The sequence below is a fragment of the Petromyzon marinus genome, chromosome 80 (genome assembly GCF_048934315.1).
Source record: "Petromyzon marinus isolate PM22_M1 ecotype Great Lakes invasive population chromosome 80, UKy_Petmar_22M1.pri1.0, whole genome shotgun sequence".
NCBI classification, from domain to species: domain Eukaryota; kingdom Metazoa; phylum Chordata; class Hyperoartia; order Petromyzontiformes; family Petromyzontidae; genus Petromyzon; species Petromyzon marinus.
Genome location: NC_133746.1, coordinates 5,812,803 through 5,825,150, shown reverse-complemented (window position 1 = coordinate 5,825,150; position 12,348 = coordinate 5,812,803). Strand labels below are relative to the sequence as shown.

The 12,348-nt window shown below is 54.0% G+C and overlaps 1 protein-coding gene across 4 annotated transcripts in view; it reads right to left on the bottom strand.

The window, feature by feature from the left end:
• LOC116958708 (transcription factor Sox-6-like) overlaps positions 1–12,348 on the bottom strand; it is a 68,018-nt gene that overhangs the window by 17,106 nt on the left and 38,564 nt on the right. For all 4 annotated transcript variants that reach the window (XM_076057194.1, XM_076057193.1, XM_076057191.1 and 1 more), the window contains exons 7-9: positions 8,771–9,020; positions 6,565–6,650; positions 5,280–5,400 (exon numbers count right to left, since the gene is read on the bottom strand). In XM_076057194.1, the coding sequence (XP_075913309.1) occupies positions 5,280–5,400; positions 6,565–6,650; positions 8,771–9,020 (457 nt within the window). The remainder of the gene's footprint in view (positions 1–5,279; positions 5,401–6,564; positions 6,651–8,770; positions 9,021–12,348) is intronic.

The following is a 12,348-nucleotide window of genomic DNA, read 5'->3' as shown; positions in this document are numbered from 1 at the left end:
AGGCTCACATCATACAGAGACTCATCATACAGAGACTCAGACAGAGACTCAGAGAGACTCATCATACAGAGACTCATCATACAGAGACTCACACAGAGACTCACATCATACAGAGACTCATCATACAGAGACTCACACAGAGACCCAGAGAGACTCACATCATACAGAGACTCATCATACAGAGACTCAGAGAGACTCATCATACAGAGACTCATCATACAGAGACTCACACAGAGACTCAGAGAGACTCATCATACAGAGACTCATCATACAGAGACTCACACAGAGACTCAGAGAGACTCACATCATACAGAGACTCATCATACAGAGACTCACACACAGACTCAGAGAGACTCATCATACAGAGACTCATCATACAGAGACTCACAGAGACTCATCATACAGAGACTCATCATACAGAGACTCACAGAGACTCATAGAGACTCAGAGAGACGCAGAGAGACTCAGAGAGACTCACCACACAGAGTCACCACACAGAGACTCACAGAGACTCATCATACAGACTCATCATACACTCATCACACAGACTCATCACACAGACTCATCATACAGACTCATCATACAGACTCATCATACAGAGACTCACAGAGAGACTCACCATACAGAGACTCAGAGACTCATCATACAGAGACTCATCATACAGACTCATCATACAGACTCATCATACAGAGACTCATCATACAGAGACTCATCATACAGACTCATCATACAGAGACTCATCATACAGAGACTCATCACACAGACTCACAAAGACTCACAGACTCACCATACAGACTCATCACACAGACTCATCATACAGAGACTCATCATACACAGACTCATCACACAGGGACTCACAGAGACTCACAGAGACTCACAGAAACTCACAGAGACTCAGATAGACTCACAGAGACTCAGATAGACTCATCATACAGAGACTCACAGAGACCCAGAGAGTCCCAGAGAGACTCACAGAGACTCAGAGAGACTCAGAGAGACTCACAGAGACTCAGAGACACACAGACTCATCATACAGACTCACAGAGACTCACAGAGACTCACAGAGACTCAAGACACACAGACTCATCATGCAGACTCACAGAGACTCACAGACTCATCATACAGAGACTCACAGAGACTCACAGAGACTCACCACACAGAGACACACCACACAGACTCACAGACTCATCATACAGAGACTCACAGAGACTCACAGAGACTCACCACACAGAGACTCACAGACTCATCATACAGAGACTCACAGAGACTCACAGAGACTCACAGACTCATCATACAGAGACTCACAAAGACTCACAGAGACTCACCACACAGAGACTCACAGAGACTCACAGACTCATCATACAGAGACTCACAGAGACTCACAGAGACTCACAGACTCATCATACAGAGACTCACATAGACACAGACTCATCATACAGAGACTCACAGAGACTCACAGAGATACACAGAGACTCACAGACTCATCATACAGAGACACACAGACTCATCATACAGAGAATCACAGAGACTCACAGAGACTCACAGACTCATCAAACAGAGACTCACATAGACACACAGACTCATCATACAGAGACTCACAGACTCATCATACAGAGACTCACAGACTCATCATACAGAGACTCACAGAGACTCACCACACAGACTCAGAGACTCATCATACAGAGACTCACAGAGACTCAGAGACACACAGAGACTCATCATACAGAGACTCACAGAGACTCACAGAGACTCACCACACAGAGACTCACAGACTCATCATACAGACTGACAGAGACTCACAGAGACTCACACACTCATCATACAGAGACTCAGAGACTCACAGACACTCACAGAGACACACAGAGATTCACCACGCAGAGACTCAGAGACTCACAAAGACTCACAGAGACACACAGACTCACCACACAGAGACTCGCAGACTCACCACACAGAGACTCACAGACTCACCACACAGAGACCCATTCACTTACACACAGAGACCCATAGACTCACCACACAGAGACCCATAGACTCACCACACAGAGACTCACAGAGACTCAACACACAGAGACCCACAGACTCACCACACAGAGACACACAGACTCACCACACAGAGACACACAGACTCACCACACACTCACCACACAGACTCACCACACAGAGACCCACAGACTCACCACACAGAGACTCACAGAGACACACAGACTCACCACACAGAGACTCACAGACTCACCACACAGAGACTCACAGACTCACCACACAGAGACACACAGACTCACCACACAGACTCACAACACAGAGACCCACAGACTCACCACACAGAGACACACAGACTCACCACACAGAGACCCACAGACTCACCACACAGAGACACACAGACTCACCACACAGAGACACACAGACTCACAGAGACTCACCACACAGAGACTCACAGAGACACACAGACTCACCACACAGAGACCCACAGACTCACCGCACAGAGACACACAGACTCACCACACAGAGACCCACCCACTCACCACACAGAGACCCACAGACTCACCACACAGAAAACCACAGACTCACCACAGAGACCCACCACACAGAGACCCACAGACTCACCACACAGAGACACACAGACTCACCACCACACAGACACCCAGACTCACCACACAGAGACACACAGACTCACCACACAGAGACACACAAACTCACCACACAGATACACAGACTCACCACACAGAGACACACAGACTCACCACACAGAGACACAGACTCACCACACAGAGACACACAGACTCACCACACAGACTCACCACACAGAGACACACAGACTCACTACACAGACTCACCACACAGACACACAGACTCACCACACAGACTCACCACACAGAGACACACAGACTCACCACACAGACTCACCACACAGAGACACACAGACTCACCACACAGACTCACCACACAGAGGCACACAGACTCACCACACAGAGACACACAGACTCACCACACAGAGACACACAGACTCACCACACAGACTCACACACATAGACACACACTCACCACACAGAGACACACAGACTCACCACACAGAGACCCACAGACTCACCACACAGAGACTCACAGACTCATCACACAGAGACACACAGACTCACCAAACAGAGACACACAGACTCATCACACAGACACCCACAGACTCACCACACAGAGACACACAGACTCACCACACAGACACACAGACTCACCACACAGACACCCACAGAAACACCACACAGAGACTCACAGAGACACACAGACTCACCACACAGAGACTCACAGAGACACAAACACTCACCACAGAGAGACTCACAGACTCACCACACAGAGACACACAGACTCACCACACAGAGACCCACAGACTCACCACACAGAGACACACAGACTCACCACACAGAGACACACAGACTCACCACACAGAGACCCACAGACTCACCACACAGAGACACACAGACTCACCACACAGAGACACACAGACTCACAGAGACTCACCACACAGAGACTCACAGAGACACACAGACTCACCACACAGAGACCCACAGACTCACCACACAGAGACACACAGACTCACCACACAGAGACCCACCGACTCACCACACAGAGACCCAAAGACTCACCACACAGAGACCCACAGACTCACCACACAGAGACCCACAGACTCACCACACAGAGACCCACAGACTCACCACACAGAGACACACAGACTCACCACACAGAGACACAGACTCACCACACAGAGACACACAGACTCACCACACAGAGACACACAGACTCATCACACAGAGACACACAGACTCACCACACAGAGACACACAGACTCACCACACAGAGACACACAGACTCATCACACAGAGACACACAGACTCACCACACAGAGACACACAGACTCACCACACAGAGACACACAGACTCACCACCACAGACACCCACAGACTCACCACACAGAGACACACAGACTCACTACAAAGAGACACACAGACTCACCACACAGACACACAGACTCACCACACAGAGACACACAGACTCACCACACAGACACCCACAGACTCACCACACAGAGACACACAGACTCACCACACAGACACACCACACAGAGACACACAGACTCACCACACAGAGACACATAGACTCACCACACAGAGACCCACAGACTCACCACATAGAGACCCACAGACTCACCACACAGAGACACACAGACTCACCACACAGAGACCCATAGACTCACCACACAGAGACACACAGACTCACCACACAGACTCACCACATAGAGACCCACAGACTCATCACACAGAGACCCACAGACTCACCACACAAAGACCCATAGACTCACCACACAGAGACACACAGACTCACCACACAGACTCACCACATAGAGACCCACAGACTCACCACACAGAGACACACAGACTCACCACACAGACTCACCACACAGAGACACACAGACTCACCACACAGAGACCCACAGACTCACCACACAGAGACACACAGACTCACCACACAGAGACCCACAGACTCACCACACAGAGACACACAGACTCACCACACAGAGACACACAGACTCACCACACAGAGACCCATAGACTCACCACACAGAGACACACAGACTCACCACACAGACTCACCACATAAAGACCCACAGACTCACCACACAGAGACCCACAGACTCACCACACAGAGAGGCACAGACTCACCACACAGAGACCCACAGACTCACCACACAGACTCACCACACAGAGACCCATAGACTCACCACACAGAGACACACAGACTCACCACACAGACTCACCACACAGAGACACACAGACTCACCACACAGAGACCCACAGACTCACCACACAGAGACACACAGACTCACCACACAGAGACCCACAGACTCACCACACAGAGACACACAGACTCACCACACAGAGACCCATAGACTCACCACACAGAGACACACAGACTCACCACACAGACTCACCACATAGAGACCCACAGACTCATCACACAGAGACCCACAGACTCACCACACAAAGACCCATAGACTCACTACACAGAGACACACAGACTCACCACACAGACTCACCACATAGAGACCCACAGACTCACCACACAGAGACACACAGACTCACCACACAGACTCACCACACAGAGACACACAGACTCACCACACAGAGACCCACAGACTCACCACACAGAGAGACACAGACTCACCACACAGAGACACACAGACTCACCACGCCATGTTACACGTGTATCGAGACCGCACTGCATTGTGGGAGCCTTACTCTCACTCTCCTCCATCATTGGCTGGTGCGGCGATTTCCCATCATCCATTGCAGTGGAGGGAGGGGGCAGCCCCGGGGAGAAGTGGTGGGGGCCGGGCGGAGGGGCCGGTAGCCCCCTCTCCTGAACGGCAAGAGGGCGAGAGATGTGGTGGTGGTGGTTGTGGTGGTTGTGGTGGTTGTGGTGTTTGTTATGGTGGTTGTTGTGGTGGTGGTTGTGGTTGTTGTGGTGGTTGTTGTGGTGGTTGTGGTGGTTGTGGTGGTAGTTGTGGTTGTTGTGGTGGTGGTTGTGGTGGTGGTTGTGGTGGTGGTTGTTGTGGTGGTGGTTGTTGTGGTGGTGGTTGTGGTTGTTGTGGTGGTGGTGGTTGTTGTGGTGGTTGTTGTGGTGGTGGTTGTGGTGGTGGTTTTTGTCGTGGTTGTTGTAGTTGTGGTGGTGGTTGTGGTGGTGGTTGTGGTTGTTGTCGTTGTGGATGTTATTGTTGTGGTTGTTGTGGTAGTGGGGGTTGTTGTTGTGGTAGTGGCGATAGTGGTGGTTGTGGTGGTTGTTGTGGTTGTTGTCGTGATTGTTGTAGTTGTGGTAGTTATGGATGTTGTGGTTGTTGTGGTAGTGGTGGTTGGTGTGGTAGTTGTTGTGGTTGTTGTTGTTGTGGTAGTTGTTGTTGTTGTGGTTGTTGTGGTAGTGGTTGTTGTTGTGGTAGTTGTGGTTGTTGTTGTGATTGTAGTGGTGGTTGTAGTGGTTGTAGTGGTTGTTGTGGTTGTTGTGGTAGTGGTGGTTGTTGTGGTAGTTGTTATTGTGGTTGTTGTGATTGTAGTGGTAGTGGTGGTTGTAGTGGTTGTTGTGGTTGTTGTGGTAGTGGTAGTCGTTGTAGTGGTTGTTGTGTTTGTTGTGGTAGTTGTTGTTGTGGTTGTTGTTGTGGTTGTTGTTGTGATTGTAGTGGTAGTGGTGGTTGTTGTTGTAGTTATTGTAGTGCAGTTATTGTTGTTGTAGTGGTTGTTGTGGTAGTTGTTGTTGTAGTGGTTGTTGTAGTTATTGTAGTGGAAGTTATTGTTGTTGTAGTGGAAGTTGTTGTTGTAGTGGTTGTTGTTGTTGTAGTGGTTGTTGTAGTGGTTGTTGTGGTTGTTGTGGTAGTGGTTGTTGTTGTGGTAGTTGTTGTAGTGGTAGTGGTAGTTGTTGTGGTAGTTGTTGTTGTAGTGGTTGTTGTGGTAGTTGTTGTTGTAGTGGTTGTTGTGGTTGTTGTTGTAGTGGTTGTTGTGGTTGTTGTTGTAGTGGTTGTTGTTGTTGTCTCACCATGGGTCTCTGGCTCCGCTCTCTGCCGCGTTTCGCCTCCGCAATCACAGCGGCCACAACGTCACCGTCTCCTAGCAACAACGTGTCTACAACAACCACCACAACAACAATCAATCACAACAACCACGAAAACAACAATCACAACCATAACAACAATCACCACAACAATAACAACCATCACCACAACGACCACCACAATCCCAACAACCACCACAACAACCACAACAACCACAACAACCACCACAACAACAACAACCACAACCATAACAACCACCACAACAATAACAACCACCACAACACAACAACAATCACAACAACCACGAAAACAACAATCACAACCATAACAACAACCACCACAACAATAACAACCATCACCACAACGACCACCACAACCCCAACAACCAAAACAACAACCACAACCAGAACAACCACCACAACAATAACAACCATCACCACAACAACCACCACCACAACAACAATCACAACCATAACAACCACCATAACAATAACAACCATCACCACAACCCCAACAAACACCATAACCTTAACAACCACCACCACAGCAATCACAACCTCAACAACCACTACAACAACAATCACAACCATAACAATCACAACCATAACAACCACAACAACAACCATCACCACAACAATCACAACCCCAAAAACCACCACCACAACAACTATAACTCCAACAACCACAACCACCACAACAATCACAACCCCAACAACCACTACAACCCCAACAACCACCACAACAACCACCACAACAACAATCACAACAATAACAACCACCACAACAATAACAACCATCACCACAACAATCACCACAACCCCAACAAACACCACAACCCCAACAACCACCACCACAACAATCACAACCCCAAAAACCACCACCACAACAACCATAACCTTAACAACCACCACCACAACAATCACAACCCCAACAACCACCACAACAACCACCACAACCCCAACAACCACAACAACCCCAACAACCACCACCACAACACTCACAACCCCAACAACCACCACAACAACAATCACAACAACAAGCACAACCATCACTACAGCGCATCCAAAATCACCAACAACCACCACCACAAAAACAACCACTAGAACAACAACCACGGCAACCACCACCATCACTAACACCACCACAACACCAGCACATCTACACCACTACCACAACCAATACAACATCAAACACAACCACCACCACCAATCTCCGCCATTCTCCACTGTGGCGGTGACGTCACCACGACACTTGTGCCAGGCTAGGTGCACTTTGAGGCTGTCACGTGAAGTGTCGAACGCCCGCTGGCAGGAGGTCACGGGGCAGACCCAGGTGCCACGGGTCGACTGACTGAGATGACTGGCTGATGCACCACCTGTGCCCCCTACTGTGCCAACCTGCTGTGCTTTAGCCACCCGGCGCTCCGCTCGTTGTTGTGAGCATCGCTCCTCAGCCCTCCGTTGTTGTTGGAGGGCGACTGCCTCCAACTGCCCAGTAGCGCCCACTACAACCACTACAACCACCACCACACGGCTACACAACCACAACAACCACCACAACACGGCTACACAACCACCACCACAACCACTACAACACGGCTACACAACCACCACAACCACCACACGGCTACGACCACAACCACCACAACCACAACACCACTACAACCACCAGAACACTACAACCACCAGAACCACCACAACACCACTACAACCACAACAACACCACTACAACCACCACAACACCACCACAACACCACTACAACCACCACAACACCACTACAACCACCACAACAACCACCACAACACCACCACGACACCACTACAACCACCACAACACCAATACAACCACCACAACACCAATACAACCACCACAACACCACTACAACCACAACCACAACAACACCACCACCACAACACCACCACACCACCACCACCACAACCACAACACCACCACACCACAACACCACAACACCAGAACACCACCACACCACCACACCACAACACCACACCACCACCACCACCACAACCACAACACCACCACCACAACACCACAACACCACAACACCACCACACCACAACACCACACCACCACCACCACCACAACCACAACACCACCACCACAACACCACAACACCACCACACCACAACACCACCACCACCGCTCCCCACCGTCGGCCCCTCCCCCCCTCACCAGGGAGGTTGTTGCCCGCCCCTCCAACTCTCTTGTGGGGGTGCAGCGGGAACCCGGCCCCTCCCCCCACGGCCCCTCCCCCCACGGCCCCTCCCCCCACGGCCCCCACCCCTTGCCTGGGGGGTCCCCGGCCCCCCAGGGAGGAGGAGGTGGGGGGGTGGGGGGCTCGGGGGGAGGGGCCGTGGGGGGAGGGGCCGTCCGGGTAGGGCTTGGGGCGTGAACACAGATTCAGCGGCTGGGACGACTCCGGCTGTGGAGACACGGGGGGGAGACACGGGGGGGAGACACGGGGGGGAGACACGGGGAGACACGGGGGGGAGACACGGGGGGGAGACACGGGGAGATAAGGGGGGGAGACACGGGGGGGAGACACGGGGGGAGACACGGGGGGGAGACACGGGGAGACACGGGGAGATAAGGGGGGGAGACACGGGGGGGAGACACGGGGGGAGACACGGGGGGGAGACACGGGGAGACACAGTGAGACACGGTGAGACACGGGGAGACACGGGGGGGAGACACGGGGAGACACGGGGAGACACGGGGAGACAAGGAGACACGGGGGGGAGACACGGGGGGGAGACACGGGGGGGAGACACGGGGAGACACGGGGAGACAAGGGGAGACACGGGGGGGAGACACGGGGGGGAGACATGGGGGGGAGACACGGGGGGGAGACACGGGGGGGAGACACGGGGGGGAGACACGGGGGGAGACACGGGGGGGAGACACGGGGGGGAGACACGGGGGGGAGACACGGGGGGAGACACGGGGGGGAGACACGGGGAGACACAGTGAGACACGGTGAGACACGGGGAGACACGGGGGGGAGACACGGGGGGGAGACACGGGGAGACACAGTGAGACACGGTGAGACACGGGGAGACACGGGGGGGAGACACGGGGAGACACGGGGAGACACGGGGAGACAAGGAGACACGGGGGGGAGACACGGGGGGGAGACACGGGGGGGAGACACGGGGAGACACGGGGAGACAAGGGGAGACACGGGGGGGAGACACGGGGGGGAGACATGGGGGGGAGACACGGGGGGGAGACACGGGGGGGAGACACGGGGAGACACGGGGGGGAGACACGGGGAGACACGGGGGGGAGACAAGGGGAGACACAGGGAGACACGGGGAGACACGGGGAGACAAGGGGGGGAGACACGGGGAGACACGGGGAGACACGGGGGGGAGGCAAGGGGAGACAAGGGGGGGAGACAAGGGGAGACAAGGGGAGACACGGGGAGACACGGGGAGACAAGGGGGGGAGACAAGGGAAGACAAGGGGGGGAGACAAGGGGAGACAAGGGGAGACACGGGGATACACGGGGAGACACGGTGAGACACGGGGAGACACGGGGAGACAAGGGGAGGAGACAAGGGGGGGAGACACGGGGAGACACGGGGGGGAGACACGGGGAGATAAGGGGGGGAGACACGGGGGGGAGACACGGGGGGAGACACGGGGGGGAGACACGGGGGGGAGACACGGGGGGGGAGACACGGGGGGGAGACACGGGGGGGAGACACGGGGGGGAGACACGGGGGGGAGACACGGGGAGATAAGGGGGGGAGACACGGGGGGGAGACACGGGGGGAGACACGGGGGGGAGACACGGGGGGGAGACACGGGGGGGAGACACGGGGGGGAGACACGGGGGGGAGACACGGGGAGATAAGGGGGGGAGACACGGGGGGGAGACACTGGGGGAGACACGGGGGGGAGACACGGGGAGACACAGTGAGACACGGTGAGACACGGGGAGACACGGGGAGACACGGGGGGGAGACACGGGGAGACAAGGGGAGACACGGGGGGGAGACACGGGGAGACACGGGGAGACACGGGGAGACAAGGGGAGACACGGGGAGACACGGGGGGGAGACACGGGGGGGAGACACGGGGGGGAGACACGGGGAGACACGGGGAGACAAGGGGAGACACGGGGGGGAGACACGGGGGGGAGACATGGGGGGGAGACACGGGGGGGAGACACGGGGGGGAGACACGGGGAGACACGGGGGGGAGACACGGGGAGACACGGGGGGGAGACAAGGGGAGACACAGGGAGACACGGGGAGACACGGGGAGACAAGGGGGGGAGACACGGGGAGACACGGGGAGACACGGGGGGGAGGCAAGGGGAGACAAGGGGGGGAGACAAGGGGAGACAAGGGGAGACACGGGGAGACACGGGGAGACAAGGGGGGGAGACAAGGGGAGACAAGGGGGGGAGACAAGGGGAGACAAGGGGAGACACGGGGATACACGGGGAGACACGGTGAGACACGGGGAGACACGGGGAGACACGGGGAGACAAGGGGAGGAGACAAGGGGGGGAGACACGGGGAGACACGGGGGGGAGACACGGGGAGACACAGGGCAGACACGGTGAGATGCAGCGGAGAAACGGGGAATTTACATCAAGTCCAGTATATCTCTGTCTCAGAGTGAGACTCAGGGAGACCGGTAAATATCTCTGGGATCAGAGACTCAGGGAGACCGGTAAATATCTCTGTCTCAGAGTGAGACACAGGGAGACCGGTAAATATCTCTGTGATCAGAGATGAGACTCAGGGAGACTGGTAAATATCTCTGGGGTCAGAGTGAGACTCAGGGAGACCGGTAAATATCTCTGGGATCAGAGACTCAGGGAGACCGGTAAATATCTCTAGGATCAGAGACTCAGGGAGACCGGTAAATATCTCTGTCTCAGAGTGAGACTCAGGGAGACCGGTAAATATCTCTGGGATCAGAGACTCAGGGAGACCGGTAAATATCTCTGGGATCAGAGTGAGACTCAGGGAGACCGGTAAATATCTCTGGGATCAGAGACTCAGGGAGACCGGTAAATATCTCTGTCTCAGAGTGAGACTCAGGGAGACCGGTAAATATCTCTGGGATCAGAGACTCAGGGAGACTGGTAAATATCTCTGTCTCAGAGTGAGACTCAGGGAGACCGGGAAATATCTCTGTCTCAGAGTGAGACTCAGGGAGACCGGTAAATATCTCTAGGATCAGAGACTCAGGGAGACCGGTAAATATCTCTGTCTCAGAGTGAGACTCAGGGAGACCGGTAAATATCTCTGGAATCAGAGACTCAGGGAGACCGGTAAATATCTCTGGGATCAGAGTGAGACTCAGGGAGACCGGTAAATATCTCTGTCTCAGAGATGAGACTCGGGGAGACCGGTAAATATCTCTGTCTCAGAGTGAGACTCACGGAGACCGGTAAATATCTCTGTCTCAGAGACGAGACTCAGGAAGACCGGTAAATATGTCTGGGGTCAGAGTGAGACTCACGGAGACCGGTAAATATCTCTGTCTCAGAGACGAGACTCAGGAAGACCGGTAAATATCTCTGGGGTCAGAGTGAGACTCAGGGAGACCGGTAAATATCTCTGGGATCAGAGTGAGACTCAGGGAGACCGGTAAATATCTCTGGGATCAAAGTGAGACTCAGGGAGACCGGTAAATATCTCTGGGGTCAGAGATGAGACACAGGGAGACCGGTAAATATCTCTGGGATCAGAGTGAGACTCAGGGAGACCGGTAAATATCTCTGGGAT